A 21,814-nucleotide genomic window follows, 5' to 3' on the forward strand; every position below is an offset into this window, starting at 1 on the left:
ATATATATGGATGTATTAAGATGACAACCCTCTTTATTGTAACACCATACCACCATTTATAAGGGTGCACTAGGGTGCCACCATAGATAGGATAATACCATACCACCAATATAGTCCGTTAGATCTCGTCTATGGACGCCTAGGATTAAGTTTCGTGAAAAAACACGGGTTTGCAGTGTACAGTATTAGATATTGCAGTCTACTGTATTAGATACTGCAGTCGTGGTAAACTGCAATATTGCTGTGGTAAGACTGCAATATTTAATGAACAGCACTGCAATCTGGTAACGTAAAATTAGAAATTTCCTATTTTACCCCTCCGTGTTTTTACACGTGGCAGCATGACAAGCACACGATTTTCAGATCCAATGGCCTAAAATGGTGGTATGGTGTTACAATAAAGAGAGTTGTCATCTTAATACATCCCTCTATATATATATATATATATTATAAATTCAATCAACATATTAATTTTCTCCATGCGAACATATGCAATAACCATTTCATTAAAATATTCAAAACTACTTAAAATTCAATCAGCACGTCAATACATATTGAACACCAAATTCATCCAAATTCAATAATTCAACAAAAAATCAACCAAATTCAATAATTTAACACTAAATTCAACCAAATTCAATAATTCTACCCAACTAAAATATAGCAATAATGATCCAAATTAAGGGTAAAAAATTTACCTAACAACACTTAAAATAGGAATTGGAGCAGCTAGATGTTGGATTGGACGTTACATAGAGAAAATTGGACGTTACAGAGAGTTGATTCAATTTAAAACAACACACTCCAAATTAAAAGCAACTTGATATATACATGGATAATGAGGGAAAAAACCAACTTCATTGGAAGAAGTTGATGAAAAAAACCCTGGAACTGAAATGCAGTGACTACTCAATTTGGTAATTGAGTGAGGGATGATTGAGAGGTGTAGTATTTTGGATGACAAAGTTGAAGTTGTAACAGCTGACGCCGGTGAAAACACCATCGTCATGATCACGTTCAGTGATTTGGCCGGTGGTGGAGCTCCGCTCCTGCTGCGTGTACGAGTAGGGCACATCGCAGGTCCCCATGGTCGCCACGTATCGAACCGACGCCACGCTCCTGGCCGGCACAGGAATCGTCCCCGTAGCCGTGACCGTCTTCGTCCTAGTCCTAGACTCTCCCCACTCGAACGCCGCATTCACCTGATACGAGATTTCGATGCTTCCTCCCGCGACCAAAGGCACCCCCGCCGAGATAGTGGTGGTCACCCCCGCCGTCAGAGACAAGCTGCGGCTGAAGGTGTAACTGCTGGATTCTTCGTACGTGATCTGGACGCCAACCTCGGCGTCTTGATTTGAGAAGTTGGAAGCAGTGGTGGTCCCAGCCGCATATGGCGTCTCCCCGTATATCCTGGCGTCCTCCATCCGATACCTCACGTTGTAGATACTTCTGTTGAGCACGAGCTCGTGCACCCTCATCCTTGCCTCGTTCGTCATGGTTGTAACCGCTGCGTTCAGGCACCGGTTTATGTTGCCCCAGTTATGGAGTTGGCAGATCCTGTTGTTGCCCACGCTGCGCAGGGCGATCGTGTTGTTGTCGATTTTTATTGGCCAAAAGAGAAGGTTTCTGTCGTCGTTGGACGGGTTCATAGTTGATGCCCATATCCAATCATTGTGGAACCGCCACCACCTGAAGAAGAAGAAGAAGAAGAAGAAGAAGAAGAAGAAGAAGAAGAAGAAGAAGAAGAAGAAGTTTTAACTACATAAATGGTACTGATGTTTTACTTTCGCACATAAATGTGATTTATAAATACCAAAAACGATAAAAAAATAAAGATCAGATACCATTTATGTGCAAAAGTGAAAGATCTAGTACCATTTTTGTAGTTCACTCAAAATATTAATATGTTTTATATTAAAAAAGAAAATTTACCTAGTGAAATGATCAGAGTGTATACGGACATGGCCGTCGGGCATGAGTTGGATCCTGTGATTCGAAATCAATTCGTTGGGATCAGTGGAGGCAAATTGCAGGAATTGGGCATTTTGCGTCCAGATTCCCGCGAGGTAGCTGTCGTTGGAGCCTTGGAAGGCGACGTGGGTAGGCAGATGAACCAAGGAATCCCAATTCATAAATCTGAGAAGGCCGGCATTGCCTGAGACTGAGGATGGCGGCGACAAGCGGAAGGCAGTAGTATTAGGTAGTATGACCACGCGCCACCCGGTCTGAATGTGGGTGAGGAAGAAAGTGTCGGGGCCCGTCACGGTCGCCTCAAACAGAGTACATGATCTGTCTGACGTGTCTTCGTTAGGCTTGTTGGATTGGGCCACAATGGCGTCGCTGCTGGTATTCCTCTGCCAGTATCTATTGGTATTGCAGAAGCGCAGGTGAATGTGTGTGTTGTTGGTGGTGGCGCGTTCAGCTTCGATCTTGATCAGCGTGCTGAACACGCTCTCGTTTCTCATAACCACGGCATTAGGGTTCGTTGTCTCGCGCACTGCATAATGTCCATTGTTGCTAACCGACTCGATCACGATGAACCTTGTTAGCCTCGCTGCCATCTTACTCCAACCTCTCTAATATTCATTCCACAAATTAACATATACTACTACCTAGCTACAAAAGGAATGACATAATAACTTAAATTAAATCGATGATTACCGAAATTTTGAAAACAATGTTTCTTTCCGGTTCTGGACCTGCTGAGTTCTGTTGTGATTTCCTTAAATGGAAGAGACTCAATTTTATAGAAAAATATTACTACTACTATACTCCTACCTACTATCGTTATTCAATTAGCGGCTGGCCCCATCAACAAAAATGTTTTGACACATGTTTATACAATAACTTTAACATAGTTTTATACAATATCAATACAATGTAAAATTTCAAGATTTTAATGTCAATACAGTATCAACATAATATCAACACAACATCAATCATTGACCACCGTTGAAATTCTGTTGACATTTTCCCGTTGATGTTTGTGATCTGTTAACATTTTTCAATAGTCCAGAATCCAGATCATAGTTTTGAGTTTGTACAATATTTAGAGTTTTCATTTGATTACATCCCTGGAATCCAAATAATAGCTCAATTATTTACTTTTTATCTTAGAATTCTTTGAAATTGAATTATAATTCAATTCCCAACCTTTTTTTCGTTAAAATTATGTAATTGAAGTGAAATTAAATAGTGTATGAAATGCTCAATTTTACAACTATTTTGGAATTCCATTTATTAACTTTTTTCTTTTGATATGCAATTCAATTTTAATTCTAAATATTTTGCGGTACCAAATATTGAATTTATAGATAAGTTTAATTCTAATTTCGCTGGCCCAGTTACATGATGCCAAATGAAACCTTATAGTGTTTCTCAAACTCTTTGATTAATTTGGGGCTGGCCCCACAAGGTAAAGATATTTGAACACATGACCATTAAACATTTGCTGACATTTAATCCTGGGATAATTCACGTAGGATTATGGGTAGTGATAAAATGCAAACTTATATATTATACAAACTCAAAACTTCTCAACACAGCTTCAACACAGTTTCAATACAATATCAACACAGTGTAAAATTTTAAGATTTTAATATCAACACAGTATCAATACAATATCAACACAACATTAATCATTGACTATCGTTGAAATTCTGTTAACATTTTCTTGTTGATGTTTTTTTGATCTGTTGATATTTTTCAATGGTCCAGGTCATAGTTTTGAGTCTGAACAATATTTAGAGTTTTCATTTGATCACATTCCTAAAATTATTAGTGTTAAGCTTATTCTTTAAAGTTTCCTCGTGTGGTGTGTGTAATCTCGGGCCATTTCAATCATAAGCAACTTTAGAACAATTTTAATTTTGAGCACCAAACACATTCAAGCTCTAAAGATAATGAAGTGGAGTAGAGTATAATTTAGTGAGTGTTGAGTAAGATGTTTTTTCTTTAACTAATAATTTGGTTGTCACGATCGATGATAATTATTACTCCACTTCTTTTCAAAAGCTCATAAACGATTAAATCAAGATAAAAGCTAGTGAGAAATTAAGTCGACTTAATTATTTATATTATAAGCACAAGATAGAAACCTGAATTTATCATTAAATTCAACAAACGTAAAGGAAAAGGAGAATTTCCTCTAATAATTGATTTACGCTTAACTCACTTGATCTTAGTTATGGGCCACTGTACTAGTAGTGTATGATTGTGGGATGGCCAATCTTATCGACATGAAATCAAATAAACACAGCCACAGAAAACATGCAGAAAAATTTATATATCTACATAAATATTATAATAATCAACTTTAATTAAATTATATCATATCATATCAGCTCTATTACAATCATCATTTAATTATTTCTGGACCACTGTATTGGTTGCCATTATATATATAGTTCTGGACCATTGTACTAGTTGTATGGATGTGGCCTTGTGAGAAGGCCGACCTTATCTATATGAAATCAAATTAAACACGGCCACATAAAACAAGCAGAAAAATTTATATCTCTACATATAATAATGAGAAATTTTTTATAATATCCACTTTAATAATTATACTATATATGTTCCATAAAAATAACACATTTTAAAATGAAGATTAATATATTTCACTAGCAATTTTTAAATGGGAAAATTGCTGAAAAAGAATATTGGCGAAATCATGGTTTATCCGACAACTTTTAAAGTTAAGAATTTAAACTTTAAAAAAAAATCATGACAAAATATTTAGATTTCATATCTATAATATGTTTTTGATTTGGCGTCACGTGTTTCATACTGAGTTATTTGCTAAGCGTGTTGAAAAAATGCTAAATTTTGCTATATTATTTTAGATTCAGGTCAAATTATGAAAAAAATTTGAGCATTTTTGAGCATTTTAAAAAAAATCATGACAAAATATTTAGATTTCATATCTATAATATGTTTTTGATTTGGCGTCACGTGTTTCATACTGAGTTATTTGCTAAGCGTGTTGAAAAAATGCTAAATTTTGCTATATTAGTTTAGATTCAGTATATTAAAAAAATATACCAGTATGAAAAAATGCTCAAATTTTGCTATATTATTTTGCTAAATTTTGCTATATTATTTTGCTAAATTTTGCTAAATTATGAAAAAATGCTCAAATTAGATGCGTGGTAAATTTTAAAGAAATATTTAAATTTATAGTTTTTAGGATCGATTACTAATGTTGTAAGATAATTAAGAATTTGATCATAATTCGTTATTTTTATGACAATTTATCCTTTCAAAATAATTTCGTAAACATGCTCTTCTCACGTGGTACTGGCTTCCAAAATAATCTCGTAAACATATTCTTCACGTGGTACTGGTTTTTATCTTTTATTTTTGGATGGGTAAATGAATATAAAAGACTTGAACATAAGACCTTTGACCTTTATCATTTATTACCTTTCTATCGCTTAGCCAACTCACATATCATATTATTAGTTTTTATCTTTACATGTTACTACTATAAACTTACATTACTAAAATTTATGGTGTGAACAGTACTTACGGGCCTGAACAAAATTCGAGGGTCTTGTAGAAATAAGCCCAAACACACCGAATAATCAACAAGAATTGAATCCATTTCTGGCGATTTCTGGTTAGGCCAACGGATCCTAAAACTTTAATAGCTCCCTTTTTTCAACTACCTCTATTGTTCACGTTTGGAAAAGTTGTTAACAAATTCATTTTAAAAGTGGGTGCAGAATTTATATTTTATCAACATATATACTAAACTGACATCTATAACATTAATTAAAACCCATACATGGTTAAAGTTTGTTCAGAAAGTTCTTAATACTAGTATAAAATATCCATTTATTCAAGTGATCGAACACATATATATGGGCATGAACTTATTTTTGAACAAATGTTCAAAAACAGTTCATTTTTATTTTACTGATCACTTGGTGAAACAGACAAGTGAAACAGATTTTATGTACTAGGTTAGGTGAATTTAACATCACCGGATACCCAATGTCTTGGCTTTTTCTTCTTCTCTATAATATTCTCTTACTTTATTATTTCTCCACTTTAACTATTTATATCTTTATTATAAAAAGAATCAAAAAAGTTAACAACACTCCTAATATCAAACGGATCGAGTATATTAAAAAATATAAAACTGCCAGTATTATAATTATACCACGATAAATATATATTTATCGCCGCCGATGAACTTTATTATATTGAGTTTTATCCAGTGTAATTTCTCCATTTCTAAATTTGGGCAAAAAATATCTTTCATTATTGAAGATACGTTATAATTGGAAATTTGGAATCGTCATTGGTGGAATAATTTTCATCCAGAAAATGACTTGAATAGTTACGTTGCATGTGATATTGGACCCACAGTCGATATTTTGATAAATAAAAATAATATCATGTACGTGACATAATTCTCTTTTTTTTTATAAATAACTTCTATAATAAAAAAAATCACATTTTACTCACTTTATTTTTGGAAAATAAATTCTACCTCCATTATTATTCTACCCATATTTTATTACTATAGCATTAATATATACTATAAGATTCGCATTTAATAACTTTTCTATCTAAATTTTGTCCCAATTTAAAGTGAGATGTTATGTTACAGTACAGACGGACGGGATAAATAATAACATGAATCATCATCGTCATCATCAAATAGTATACCCTCGCAAGTTAGTCATTAAAAATCTTATTTTGTCATTTTATAATTATATAATCGTATTTTATTTTTACTATTTTGATAAAAAATAATTCTAATTCATTTTACTCGTGATATATTATAAAAATAATAATAGTATATAAAGCGGTTAAATCATACTCCCCTCGTCACATAGAAATATGTCATATTTCCTTTTTCGTCCGTCTCATAGAAATATTTCATATCTATTTATGGAACCCTTTTCTCCCTTCTTTTTCCTTTATCGGGTATGGAAGCCCATCTAAAAGCATTTTAATTAACTATGCAAAAGCAAGATGCCCATCAAAAAACATTTTAATTAACTATGCAAAAGCAATTTAGTTTGATAATAATAACAGATAGTATATCGTTATTTCTCTGTCTAGTAACACAAATATATCCTAATAAAAAAAATTAAAAAAATATATTAAAAAAAGTTTTTATTGAATAAAATATTATATTAATTGTAAATTAATCCTAGCCACAAGATTAAGAAAATGAATCGATGGCCCTAATTTGGTCTCTAGTTCGATCTTTAAGAAGAGTACGACATTGATCACAACTCGGGTCGCGTTAAAGATTTACTATTATTTTGTTCCACCAAAAAGATTTAGGAGTATTATTTTATTGTGTTGCTTTCACATTTTATAAAAAAATACATGTTTTTTTAGATTTTAATCATTTGAAAAAGGATTATTAACAATAAAAAGTTTTATTCTCTCCATCACATTCACATTTAAGATGACAATTTTTTTCTCAATTAGCATGACCACTTTTTATTTATAGAAATAACACACACACACTCTCTCCTCTCTATTTATTAAAATATTCAATTATTACTTTTTATTTCTTTTACTCTATCCAATAATTCTACTTAAAATTTCATGTTGTTCAAGAATACGGTCATTTTAATTACAAAGATAGTTAATTTTGTTTTCTTAGATTAGCTGTCATCAGCTAAGCATTGATAAAATTGATAAAATGCGAGCTGTCTTCATTTTGTCTTCATCAGTTTAGCAACGATAAAATGAGCAAATTAATCATTGATATCCCCACCAAATAAAGTTTAAACCATGTCTCTTAAATAAAATTAGCAAATAACTGGAAATTAATACTACTATTTTTCTTGGATCGTAATCATAGTATACGAGGAATCAATTAGTGCACCTGGAATAATTAGGTACATAAAATAAAACCAAGTCCGACTTGCCGAATTAGGATTAAAATATTAATTTATGCTAAAAAACTCTTGTGAAAAAAAGCATGCAAGTTTATTAAGTATTAGTAAATTGAGACACACAAAATTAAAATACAAGGATAATGAGGGAAAAAACCAACTTGAGAAGAAGTTGATGAAAAAAACCCTCGAAATGCAGTGAATTGTCACTCAATTTGGTAAATCGAAATTGAGTGAGGGATCAGCGATAGGTCTAGTCTTTTGGATGACAAAGTTGAAGTTGTAACAGCTGACGCCAGTGTCAAGACCATCATCATAATCAAGCTCCGTGATTAGGCCGGTGGTGGAGCTCCGCTCCTGCTGCGTGTACGAGTAAGGCACATCGCCGACGCCACGCTCCTTGGCGGCACAGGAATCGTCCCCGTAGCCGTGACCGACATCGTCCTAGTCTTGCACTCGCCCCACTCGAACGTCGTATTCACCTGATACCCGATTTCAATGGTTGCTTCCGCGATCAAAGGCACGCCCGCCGTGATACTAGTCGTCACCCCCGCCGTCAGAGACAAGCTGCGGTTGAAGGTGTAACTGCTGGAGTCTTCGTACGTGATCGTTTGACAAGTTGGTGGCGGTGGTGGTCCCTGCCACGTAGGCCGTCTCCCCGTATATCCTGGCGTCCTCCATCCGATACCTCACGTTGTAAATTTTTCTGTCCGACACGAGTTCCACCTGATACGCCCGAATTTTGCACTGTTTTAAGGCCATTATTTGGTCCGTTTTTGTTATCAAAATCACTCTACATGTCCATTATTTGCATATTCTATACATTTTGGTATTTTGACGTGTTTTGTGAGAAATGTGCATATTTGAGCCGAAAAGGGGAGTAAAAACGCATAGTCTGGAAATCTGGAGTCAGACGGCGACCAGCGACCGCCGCGAAGTTGTACGGCGACCGCCGGCGCCCGGCGGTCAGAGCTATGTGGCGGCCCGCCTCGGAAATTTACGCTAGGAGAAGAGTCTCGCCCGGCGACCGCCGGAGGACATGTGGCGGTCCGCCACCGAAGGGTCAGAGTCTCTGGACTCCAACGCGGCGACCGGCGGCCAAGGTGCGGCGGCCCGCCGGAGAAAGGCGGCGAATCCGACCAGCCCTAGATTTGCTCCAAGATTTACCAAATTTTGAAGATCTTTTCCTTCTATGATGAGGAATAATCTCCCCCTATAAATAGGACCTCAAGCTTCATCAAAAAGAGTTTTCAGACAACAAGAACACATTCATAGAGAAAGAGAGTGACTACTTGCAACATTCATAGAGATCAAAAGCTAGAGTACTTCAATTGTGCAAGGAGTTGGAGAAGGATTTCAAGAACATCAAGAACGACAAGGATTCAACCTACGGGTTTTATTTGCTTTAGTTTTATGTTCAAATTGTTTTCCCTTCAATCTATGTTTTTAGTTTATTCAGTCATGTGTAACTAAACTCATAGGATTCTAGGGATGTGTTAGTAGCAACTTTAGTTATACAATTCCGTTTTCTATTTAATATCCGTTTTGTTTTTACTTTGTTTTTTCCCTAAGTTAATCATGATGCTTCATAATTGAGTGACACATTTATGTATGATTCAATACAACTTGCTTCATAACTGTGACAGAGTTCTAGCGAGTTAGATCCACTTAGTAGACACTACAGTTAGCTTCCTTTAAAACGGCACTGTTAATTGAGAGTGAGGACTTTTCAAGGGTCTTAGGAGCTTTTTGGAGTTACGTGTTAGGATTGACAACCCTAATGTTAGTAATCAACGTTTGTATCGCATGAGCATAAGCTAGGTGACTCGTCCTTTCAAAGTATTAACTATGCTAGGGTATTGTAGTTTGGAATTTGTATAACCATAAAAGTGAAAGCACATCCCTGGAATTCCCCTTATCTCTATACTTTTCTCTCCGTGATTTGCTTGCATTTAGTTGTTTACTGTTTTTAATATTTACTGTTTTCAAAAGTTTCCAAAAATTCTTGTTTCTCCAGATAGTAATTGAGTTCTAGTAGAAGATAGACACTTTGTGTACATCTTCCCCGTGTTCGATACCCGGTACTAACCTTTTGCTATACTATACCTACTCTGTATACTTGCAGGTATTTATAGTGCAAATAAAAAGTGCATCACCACCACCCTGATCCTGGCATCGTTCACGATAGTGTCAGTCGCCGCGTTCAGGCACCGGTTTATGTTGCCCCAGGCATGGAGTTTGCAGAACTTGTTGTTCCCCACGCTGCGGAGGGTGATGGTGTTGTTGTCGATTTTTACTGGCCAGAAGAGAAGGTTTCTGTCGTCGATGGACGGGTTCAGGGTTGACGCCCATATCCAATCATTGTGGTACCGCCACCACCTTACATGAAATGTAGTGAAAAATGAGTTGAAAAAATTAGTGAAACGTGGGTCCTACTTTTATATATTAATTTTATAATAAAATGTGAGTATGAATGAGTTAGTGGAATATAGGGTCCACTACCAAAAATGGTAAAAAGTGAAATGGGACAACGACAAACTATGTGGGACAGACTGAAATGGAAAAATGAGACAAATTATGTAGGACAGAGGGAGTATTAATATTAACATTTTTTTGTTTTCAAAAAACTAGGATAACTTACCAGTTTAGTCATTTTGTATAGGTTTCGATGAAAAAGAATACCTGGTGAAATGTTGACAGTATATACGGACATGGCCGTCGGGCATGAGTTGGACCTGGTGGTTGGAAGAGCGTTCGTTGGGATCGTTGGATGAGAACTGCAGGAATTGGGCATTCTCCGCCCAGACTCCCCTGAGGTAGCTGTCGTTGAATCCCTGGAAGGCGACGTGGCTAGGAACATGAACCAACGAATCCCAATTCATAAATTTTAGGAGGCCAGCATAGCCTAGGGATACCCGTGACAATTGGAAGGCATTAGATAGTATGACCACGCGCCACCCGGTCTGAATGTGGGTGAGGTAGAAAGTGTCGGGCCCCGTCATGATCGCCTCAAACAAAGTACATGATCTGTCTGACATGTCTTCGTTAGGCTTGTTGGATTGAGCCACAATGGCGTCGTTGCCGGTATTCCTCTGCCAGTATCTATTGGTATTGCAGAAGCGTAGGTGAACGTAGGCGTTGTTGGTGGTGGTACGTTCAGCTTCGATCTTGATGAGTGTGCTGAACACGTTCTCGTTCCTCATAACCACGGTATTAGGGTTCGTTGCATCGCGCACTGCATAATTTCTGTGACAGCCCGCCCTCCTAGGGTACAATAAATGGGGCGACTGCTACCAAAAACTGAACTTAAAGGCAACAAAGTATAGGCTAGGGTTTCATTGAAGAAGTGTTGAACAAAGATTAAGAAGAAATAATCAGAACATTTAAAACAACAACTCAACCTAGAAGCTTGAATAAGAAAAAGAAAGGGGTATCATAAAAGACGTTCAAATTCTCAAGAGTACGACATACTGTTCAAGACAAAAATCACGAGAAAAAGGCTAAGGCCTCAAATCCGAAAAGAGAGTGCAAAAATATCCATAACAAATCCTAAAATGTATTAAAACTCAGCGGAAGACGACCAAGAGAAAGTGCAGCTATGTATGAAGACACGACTACACTTGAAGTTCATAATTTCCATCTTAATTAATTATCATGCTCAACACCCGCCACCGCTCGTCATCGTTCAACCTGCACATAAGGAAAACACATGCAGGGCTGAGTATTTTGAAATACTCAGTGAGCTCGTTGCCAAATCATTTTATCAAGTTATGCCACCCTTACCAAGTGAACTCGAGTTTTAAGCAATTGTAAGAGAAATATCACGAGTATCACAAAATATTTTCATAGACTGGCCAGTCAAATATCTCCCCATTTTCTCATCACTTTCCACATATCACAATCTCAATCTTTCCATAGTGCGACGAAAGCGTGGCCACGCTTTTCGCCCACGAGACCGGCCGACTAGCAAGGACGGCTCCCGATCCCCTCGTGTACACAGCCTGGCAGGGTTTGCGGCCCATACTCAGACCCGAATTTGTATAATCATATCCATAGCCCTATAGCCCAATGGAACGAACTCACAAACTAGGCATCAGGCACACAATATCACAATAAACGTATATAGGCATGGCATAACAGTTAAACCACCCTTATCTCTCCACTTTCATAATTTTTGCAGTATAAAGAAGGAGTTTAAGAATAAAGCCCACCTCGACTGCTTAGATTTCAAGTAGTTTCGCTTTTTCGTTATCTGGCTTCGCAATCGAGGTTTCACCTTTTAATCACATAGGCACATATCACAATCAGGTTCAACACAACTATTACTCATGCATGTCTCATTACTTTTCCCTTTTCCCATCGATTTATCTGAATCATTACTAATCAATCAAGATCACGTCTATCACACAAATTTCATTCACATCTCAGATTTAGATCAACATATGTAACCCTAGAATATTTAGTCATCAAACTCATACTACGCAAACACAACACACACACACACACGCACGCCACACACATACACACGCCACACACATATGTAGCATATTCCCATATCCCACCTTCACTCAACCAAGATGCATGAGGGTTCAAGAAGGCCGATTAATCGGTTGGAAAGAAGAAGAAGAAGAAGAAGAAGAAGAAGAAGAAGAAGAAGAAGAACTCATAGCAAAAATACATTTTTAGAGAAAAACGATCGGTAGAAACAAAGTAGAGACTTGGTTCTTCAAGAATCTTGGTGTTCAAACTCAAATTCTTCTCAAAGGATGACAAAATATTGGAGGATGGAAGAAGAAAATTTTGAGAGAGTGAGGGGAGGAGGGTTTCGAAAATTATGGGGGCTAGGGTTGGGGTTATCTCTTATTTATAGTGCTCAACAAGATCTTTAGGTAATTAGAATAGAATATTTGGTAAGATTTGTTCTCCACAATTAAATAAAACAATATTGTGGAGTAGGGAAGAAGAAATACCAAAAATAAGCCCTAAGGCACAAATGAGAGAATTTCAAAAATTAGGCTATTTATTTAGCCAAGATTTTGTCTTGAATATATTTCACGGAGTAGAATAAAATATTACGGAGCAAAATAAAAATAAAAATCCCCTCTTGGAAGAATGAAATAGGCGTGTTCTATGCCTTGTAAATAAGGAAGGGATTTTTTAATATCAACTAAAATAAGATAAGGCAAGATCTCTTAAGGTATGGAAAGATTTGGTAGAATATTTAAATTCTAGGTATGTAAGGAAATCAAGTAAGGAATCAATTAAACAAGAAAAATAATATTTCCTTCCCAACATAGGTGATTTTCGAAAATCGCCTAGGAAACAAGGGGCTCGATTTTTCTTCAATAAAAATAAGGAATAATTGGGTCTTGGATTTAATTTGAATAAATATCCCAAGAATTAAATTAAATCCGGAAAAATAGGAATCTCTTCAAAAATTCAAGGGGGTCGAAATTCTCAAGAATTTGGGCTAGTATTTATGGAAGTTTTCCCTAATATTCTCACTCACCCTTAACAATTAATTTACCTATAATTTAATAAATTCACATGCCACATCACATGGTCAAAAACTTTGACTTTTCAAACTTCCCGGTCAAAGAATTCATGCAATAAATTCACTTATCAAATAATTCATATTTCCACGTCATCAATTATTAATGCTAGGCTCTAGAATTAGGGTTCGAAAATTCGGGGTGTTACAATTTCCGTCATCGGTAACTGGCTCGATCACGATGAACCTTGTTAGCCTTGCTGCCATCTTACTCCAACCTCAGTAACTATTTTCATGAATATTTTTAATTAGAAAACAATGGAATACACTCAAATATTTATTCCACAAATTAATGCTAAAAGAAATGACAAAGCCATAACATAATAATAACTCAAATTATTTCAAAATAGGAGACTAGGAGAGTCGATGATTACCGAAATTTAGAAAAAGGAAGGTTTCTTTCTGGACCTCAGTTATGTTGTGATTTTCTTGAAATGGGAAGAGTGTATTTATAGATAGATTTTAAGTGTATAGCTAGTAGTGTTTCTTAAACTCAGTTATTTAATTAGCGGCTTGCCCCACCAATAAATATGTTTAACAAATGCTTCTAGGAGTATTAAATAATTTGGTACCTACGTACCTTATCTTGGGATCCAAATAATACCTCAATTAATTATTTGCTCCCTCCATTCACAAAGTGTGTGGTTAATAGTGTTTATCAAGCTCTTTGTTTAATTTGGGGCTGGCCCCACAAGGTAAAGTTAGTGTTAAACTTAATTATGTGTCTTGGCTTTTTCTTTTTCTTTGAGATAAAAGATTCCTTATGTATTTTCGGGCCAATTCAATCATAAGCAATAATTATATAATAGTCAGACACAATTAGGAATAGAGTGAGATGCTCTTTATCCAAGACTATTTTAGTATAGATTTTATATTATTGTTTGATTGCTAAGATAATTTACTAAAATATTTGGTTAATAAGATTAATAATAACAACTTTTGTTTCATTGCATATAATTTAAAATCAAATTATTTAAATGACTAACTAATAGTTTAATTAATTAAAAATTATTATTATTTAATCAAATTAGTTATAACTTGTGAAGCAATAGGTTTTAAACCACATTAATTAAGAGCAACAATACCCGTTAATTAATAAAAAAAGATCTACTGATCCAATTGAAAATTTACACTATTTGTTCCTCTATTTGAAAAAAATGTCACAATATATAATTGCAAGTTTCACTGTAACTCAATAGTCATTTCTCTCCATTGAGAGACAATATTCAATATAATGCCCACCTAGACATTTACATACGGATGCAAATATGATATTGATATATCACACGTATGCACATATGAAAAGCGAACGTAGAACAAGGATGAGACGGAGAGATTAAAAGAATCGGACGGGTCGGAGCAAAATAGGTACACTACAAAAAAATGCTACTAAAAATGATTGTTAATTAAAATGAATTGGATTAAAAATGATTAAAAAAAATGATGTCCCCACCAGATAAAGTTGTTAATTAAACAAATGACTATTAAATAAAATGAGCAAATCATTGGAAATTAGTACGGGGACTCAATTATTTTCCTTGGGTCGTAATCATATTACGAGGACTCAATTATTGCACAGGGGATAATTAGGTCACTAGAACCTAGTCCGACATGCCGAATTAGGGATATACTAATTGTAATCAACCTTAGATATCTTCCAAAATAGGAAAACATGCCCAATTAATGCAAGTGGAATTTTTCGAGTTGAATGTTGTAAACTCAATGATTGCCGGCCAAGTTCTAAACTTTCATTTGACATACATGATACATGCATGTGATCAACCTTAGACATCAAAGTGTTGGCATTTCTTTTTAGCATAAAATTAAGGAATAACCATTTTGTAAATTAAATAGAGTGGAAACAAAGTAGGAGAGCATAAAGTAAATATTAATATGATAAAAGAAATAAGACAAAGAATAAAATAAAACAAATAAAGCAAGATACATAACAAAATAAATAAAAATAAGTGTGTTTTATGCTAAAAAGGAAATGATCGAACTATAATACTCCGGCTCCGCACATACCAAAAAGAAATAGTACTATAATTCAACACTAATGGAATGAATGGATTATAATTTACTATCTAGTAGTATCTTCGTCCAACGATAGGAGCCACACTTTGTGTGAGCAAGAATTTTAAGAAAATACTGTACTATGTATAAAGAAATATGGATTGAATAAGTTAGTAGAATATGTGTCTCACTTATATATATTATTTTATAATAAAATTTGAGTGGAATAAGTTGGTGGAATATGGGGTCTTCTTACCGTTTATAGTAAAAGTAAAGTGCGACTCTTATTGTGTGATGATTCAAAATGACAAAATGTGACTATTATCAATTCCATTCATTTTTTTGGTTTTTTTTTGGATTGGATTAAAGAATTTCTTTTGAAGTATTTTTCAAAATTCAAATTTTCAATCCTGTTTGATTTTAAATATAAAACACAAAAAAAAAAAGAGTTTATTTACTTACAATTTTTGTATATTTTATTCGTTCAGACATGTGGATTGTGGGGTGGCTCTTTGTCGACTCCGCATAAATGACCTTTTAATACTAAAATAATGAAAATGTACCTATCATAACTATGTTGATTTCTTCAATTCTTTGCCGAAATCGGAGTGATTAGTAGTAGTATAATTTCGTTATTTTTGGACTTTCTAAAACACACGTTTCTTTGGATTAAAACGATAAAAGGTTGATGTGTTTTGTCTTGGTTCGGTGTTAGTTTATTGATGTGATGACTACCTACAGAATAAACGTGTAATGTATGGTTGTTAATAGTCTTGCAAAAGCTTAAAATCCCAATTCCAAAGGCCTCCCGTATTTCGGCATAATAGTATTACGAGGAGTGATCAATCAGGGTACATAGTGATCCGCTAAATGGGAGGACCGTTAATCCACTGTCCTGCCAAAAACCCATAAAAAAAACATTTTAATTAACTATGCAAAAACATTTTAGTAACTCTGGAGTTTCTCAAATCTCTTGAAAACGGAAGTCTTTTCCTACCGAAATTTTGCTTGCATATGCGGAAGAAATGCCTATTTTTTTAAGAATAGCTTTTCGCAAATTGAAGAGCTTTGGTCTTTGGGTTTGGAATAAAGAAAGGATTTTTCCTTATTTATGTCTACGAATTTGCGAGCAATGAGAAACCTTGTTTCGTCGACAATTTGGTGCCCTGTGTGATTTTTGAGGTGATTTTGATGGACTGCCCTTGGAGCTTTCCAACTTGAAGGAGCTTCAAGTCTTGGCACAACATGCATTGCTGGCTGGGGCGCCATTTGCGTAGTTGGAAAGGAGAATTATGGAAATTAAATTTGGAGATTAACATTTCTTTTCCTATTTTAAGGGCAAAACTGGAAACTTCATTTTTGTCACACATACCATTTCTACAACCAAACATGAGACATCCCAATTTCATGCTATCCAATATGAGTATGAACCAAACGCCTAAACTATGGAAAAAATTCAATCACAAAATGCTTGAAAAACACATTTTCAAGGAACTCAAAGTTTGTGTCTTACACGGCTACCAAATATAGCCTAAAATGCATGAATAGTCTGTTTTCAAGTTTCAACACACATCACAATACTTCGTAGTATTAGGAACACCTTATTCTTGATGATGATATATGTAGAGATACTAATACCAGCACAAATAGAAAATTGGACGTTACACCACATAAGTTTGAAGTGTCGACCTAATATGATGAACATATTATAACGTGTTTTTTTTTCTCGAGTTTTGGGTTGGGGGTATTATTGATGAACTAGTATGATTATTTCTTTGCTAATCTAGTCTCGGACAATTCAATCGACGAACCTTACGCATATTATTTGATTGTACAAGTGTATGATCAACTCTAGTTTGTCGCAATCTTACACATTAATTCCTGTGCCCAAAAGAAATGGTACAAGTAGCTTAGAATGGAGGAGCTAACAAATTGACACATACTACTAAATTTACAAGTTTATCTAAATTGATTTATAAAAACAAGCCTCGAATAGTCTACTTCACTTCGATTGCAAATAGGATATGAGAGTCATAAACAAATGAATAAACAAAACGGCATAATGTTGAGTCATGCTTAACTTAAACAGTTAATCAAACCCATGCAATCAGAAATCTCTTGACAGTTTTATCAGTAAATTATCTAATCATGATAAAACAAGAAGTTCCAATTTAAGTATAACCCCACAAACTTCTAGAACTGTCCCAAGGACTAAGTGCTTCAAATATATTAAACCTTTTAGTTCTAAATTATATCATCCAAACCTTCACAACTAGCTAGCAAATATGGCAAAATTGTTGAGTCTTGCTCTCCTCGAATTCAATGTTGCTGTATGAACTTGAATCTTTCAGCAATCAGATCATCATAATCTGGTAAGAGCAGATCAGTCAATTCTTTCATCAGCATTTGTAGAACTGACTAAAAATCATAGTATGTCGTACGAAGTTATTATGCCAGTGTGCAAGGAAACAGATAACTTACTTGGAGTAGACACCTAACCTATTAGTTTCTCGGGTTAGAGGGAACCTCATTTGCTGGTTTCTGTCGATGTTCTTGAGTCATTAAGATGAACATCTTGAGGAAGGAGATCGTATCTGATATGCAGCTCTTCCAAAATCCTTTTCATTTCCAGAACCAGTTCAGTTCTGCGTCTGTTCCTCTCCGGAAAGTCTTGGAAGTTCATCGTGTGATTCATAAAGAGGGCCAACTTTATCTTGTTCACATTTTCAATCTCCTTGACGACGAGGTTGTGATTTGGATGCCAGTGCTTAGGATTTTTCTCCAAGTACCTGGAGTTTCAAAGTACAACAATAACAGTCTCAGTATTGGGTATATATATCTGACAAAATTTGCTGTAGACATAGTTATCTCTAAAATCTTCGGATCTCTCAAACAATTTGCAAGGATAAAGTGAAACAACTTGAGTAATTAATGATGAACTTGATTTATCTAGAACAGAAGCACCTAGAATGAGCATTCAAGTATGTAATTCAAGTCTTAACCAGATGCAGAGGTAAAATGTAGCACATAATTCTAGTAACTAAGTGTACCTTATTGACAATTTCTTAAACGTAAAACATAACTTACTTCTTGATTTTTTCTCTCAAAGAGCCTATTTTCTCCATTGGTGTCTTGAAATCAATGTTGAACTCGAACGCATCTCCCATATCTGGGCTTCTGTAGAAGTTGCTTATGGGTTTCATAGACAGAACAGAATTTGGGTAAAACACTTTCTCATTATCAGCCTTCAGAAAGACAGTTGTAAAGATATTCATCTCTTCCACAATCATCTGCAGTTTTCCCCAGATGGAAGAAGGTAAGACAGAAGAAGCCTGATTAATGAAATGAACTCAACACTAGCAGAGCACAAGCAAATTTCAGAAAAGTCACCTGAACACCATCAACAACACAGCGATCACCAACATCAAAGGGATGCATCACAAATACGAAAATAATAGCTTCAAAGATAGTCTTGCAAGTATTTCCAAACATAAAAACAGCCACGACAAGCTGAGATGACATAACAACAAGCACTTTGGTGGTCGCTATTCCCGTTAAGAGAAGCCAAATAACCACAATGACAATCACCAAAAGTGCTGTAATAAGCTTGTTCAGTTGCTTTACAGCAGTTTTTGTGTCTGTAAGAGCATGGGCAAGCGCTCTGCGATCTTTGTAAACTTTCACCTGCATAAATATGAAAAGTGGATTAGCACAGTTTTTTGTGTCTTGTCATATCCAGTTAAAACACATCAGTTCAGATTGACATCTATGAACGACTTGGAAAAGAAGTCCATTATACTAAAGGCAGAGCCATATGATAAGTTAGGGGGCTTCCCCACCAGACCACCCACCCACCAAATATAAACACCATATACTGTCATTATGTATATGTATAAGCATGGGAAGTGTGTTGAGTTATACAGAAACAAAAATTTCCTATGGAGGCATCAATACGTTAAATAAAATCCCCTATCCTCATTAGTAGTATCTTGCAAGCATAATTATGCTGTTCACACATTTTGGTTTGCAATGAACGTTTACCTCTGAATTCAATTTTGTTTTAGTAGGTTACTGATTATGCTAATGCAGCACTTTATTAAACTTAATGCATGACTATCACTAAAAGAAAGGAATTCAATGACTGAGAAAATGGTATGTACCACCCATTCGGTCAAAGCTTTTCTGTCAATCTTCCCGGTCTCACCCACATCAATCATTGGAAATACAATGTCAACCTCTTCCTTGATCATGAATCTCCTCATATCATATTCGTCAATGTACCTGCACAAGGAAAATTTTAATGAAAAAATGAAGATAGATAGACACTGATGGCACAAGCACAACTCTAATATATGATTTTCTTACGTGCAACCATGTTGAGCAACATTTCTGAAAATGTGATATGCAGCAGCAATTGCCTCCTCCTCGTTTGTTATTTCCTTGTCAGTTTGTTCATTACCCCCATTGTAGACACTTTCATCAAGAGCATTAGAAAGTGTGGTGAGCCCTGATTTAGATATAACATCAACTAACATCTTCATGGTCCAGGCAGAGACCTTTTCTTGCCTCATCTGATGCAGCTTATTAATATCAATCACCTCTTTCTCCTTCTTTTCTCTGCCATCCTTATCCTTCTTTGTGACACTTAATTGACTTACATTACTGCTTGCTCTTCCCAACATTTGTTCCGCCTCCATGATTGGCTTGCCAGAGAGTGAAAATAGTATGTATTGATGAAATATTGATTCCTGAATCCTATCGAAGAATGTGTTCACATGGAACGAAGATGCCAAAATCTTTAACAACAAGTTCTTCAATAGCCACAAGAACGAACCAACAAGCATCGAAGCAATAGTTCGAGTTATAATATCTAAAATTTTGGTGGTAGCACGTGATGACTTATCCACCCCTTCCCGGAACAGCAATACCCAAGTGATAAGCACTAAAGCAATCCAGATGCAAACTTGAACTATCTTCTTCAGGCCAAAAACAAAATACAATACCTTCTTTTTCAGTAAATAATTTAGCTCAATCAGCAAAACAACAAAATTAATCAGCCATTCAGTAACCAAGGAGCCACTAAAGGTTACCAAAACAAGGGCAAACCACTTCCAAAGACATAATCCCCATAGCATTATCTTTTGCAGCCTAGGAACTGTCAAACTCGCAACCAAACAGCCAAGAATACAAAGAAATATCAACCATTCCACCAAAACTTTGGCTCTCACTTTTTTATGCTTCAGCTTCTTCCTACTGCTAACCTTCATATATATTTCCTCATCCTCATCCAGTCCCCTAAAAGAATTCGCAAAAGGGGTCTTCGGAGTTACTGGCACAGTCCTTTCCTTTATGCTAGCACTACCAATGTCCGGCTTCCCATGATTAAATGAAGCACCCCGACTAGGCACTTCAGCTGCTTCAGGCCAATTCTCACCAATCACCTTACCCTCAATTAACACAGACTGCTCACCAAATCGAGTTTTCGTCTTAGAATAAAGCGACCTGGCTAAAGATTTTCGCCTAGTAATACCCTCACCTGTGGGGATCTTGGGAGGCTTAATAGCACTAATCCTCACAGGTTCAGTTGCGGTGAAACTCACCCGGGGCGACATTTGACCATTAAGTCCCAAATCATTCGATTCTCTAAGAGGTGATGCCCCTGAAAAGTTAGGCTGTGTATCCTTTGCATCTTCAGGAACATTAATTATCACATCGTCCGTTCTATTCTGATTCAAAATCATGCCATTTTCTCCGGTACCTTTTCGAGCTCCATCATTTCCATCCATGGCTCATAACCTGACAAAATCGAACACAATAACTACTAAATCATACACATCTTCATTCACCGCATTAAATCAGAAAACAAATAGGGGAAAACATACAACATAGCAGAATGAGAATACAGACAAATAAGCAACTTTTTACCCTATTTTCTTCGCTAGCGAATTCAAGCTATACTAATCAACGAGAAACCCTACACCTAAGCTACTAATTATAAAAATTTTAAAAACCTCACTTATTTTACCTTTGCTTTACACACAGAGTAACAGGAAGCTTTTACCGGAGATTTTTTTTTGCGGCGGCAGCTCTTCACTTTTGCGGGGGAGGGAGAGAGAGATCAGCAATAAAAGCACACAGAGTGAGTACAGCCGTACAGGTATGTGTGTGAAACAGAGAGAGGGAAAAGGTTTGAATATCGATTTCTGTGTTTGACTTCCAAATATTATTCCATCGGAGTATATTTTAATATTCTCGTTATTTATGTTATTTATTTATTGCAATGATCTTAATCTTCAAAATATTTAATTCGACACGGATTAAAATATTTTATTGTAGGCACTAAATGACCTCCTATCACAAATTCACAATCAAAGCCCATAAT

General features: G+C 35.6%; 3 protein-coding genes across 5 annotated transcripts; all 3 read right to left on the reverse strand.

The window, feature by feature from the left end:
* Window positions 1–584: 584 nt before the first annotated feature.
* LOC125195273 (uncharacterized) lies at window positions 585–2,795 on the reverse strand. Its single transcript, XM_089069507.1, has 3 exons — window positions 2,662–2,795; window positions 1,933–2,576; window positions 585–1,689 (listed from the first exon to the last, which is right to left on the reverse strand). The coding sequence occupies exons 2-3, from the start codon at window positions 2,559–2,561 to the stop codon at window positions 906–908; spliced, it is 1,413 nt and encodes a 470-aa protein (XP_088925633.1). The 5' UTR covers window positions 2,562–2,576; window positions 2,662–2,795; the 3' UTR covers window positions 585–905.
* Window positions 2,796–8,078: 5,283 nt separating this feature from the next.
* LOC125195274 (uncharacterized) lies at window positions 8,079–11,071 on the reverse strand. Its single transcript, XM_089056801.1, has 4 exons — window positions 10,551–11,071; window positions 10,025–10,247; window positions 8,472–8,594; window positions 8,079–8,312 (listed from the first exon to the last, which is right to left on the reverse strand). Exons 1-4 carry the CDS (start codon window positions 11,069–11,071, stop codon window positions 8,079–8,081), a joined length of 1,101 nt encoding a protein of 366 aa, XP_088912927.1.
* Window positions 11,072–17,534: 6,463 nt separating this feature from the next.
* LOC125192154 (mechanosensitive ion channel protein 10-like) lies at window positions 17,535–21,620 on the reverse strand. Of its 3 annotated transcripts, none has more exons than XM_048089630.2 (7): window positions 21,458–21,620; window positions 19,798–21,228; window positions 19,593–19,713; window positions 18,823–19,116; window positions 18,520–18,722; window positions 17,932–18,221; window positions 17,535–17,801 (listed from the first exon to the last, which is right to left on the reverse strand). In XM_048089630.2, the coding sequence occupies exons 2-6, from the start codon at window positions 21,216–21,218 to the stop codon at window positions 17,960–17,962; spliced, it is 2,301 nt and encodes a 766-aa protein (XP_047945587.1). In that variant the 5' UTR covers window positions 21,219–21,228; window positions 21,458–21,620; the 3' UTR covers window positions 17,535–17,801; window positions 17,932–17,959. The 3 variants fall into 3 exon arrangements, with proteins under 3 accessions (XP_047945587.1, XP_047945585.1, XP_047945586.1); XM_048089628.2 differs by having other exon boundaries at window positions 17,914–18,221; XM_048089629.2 differs by having other exon boundaries at window positions 17,914–18,221; window positions 21,494–21,614.
* Between the last annotated feature and the right edge of the window lie 194 nt (window positions 21,621–21,814).

This window comes from Salvia hispanica, chromosome 4 (assembly GCF_029641045.1).
Source record: "Salvia hispanica isolate PSC_SH4W2 chromosome 4, Shi_PSC_v1, whole genome shotgun sequence".
Classification (NCBI taxonomy): domain Eukaryota; kingdom Viridiplantae; phylum Streptophyta; class Magnoliopsida; order Lamiales; family Lamiaceae; genus Salvia; species Salvia hispanica.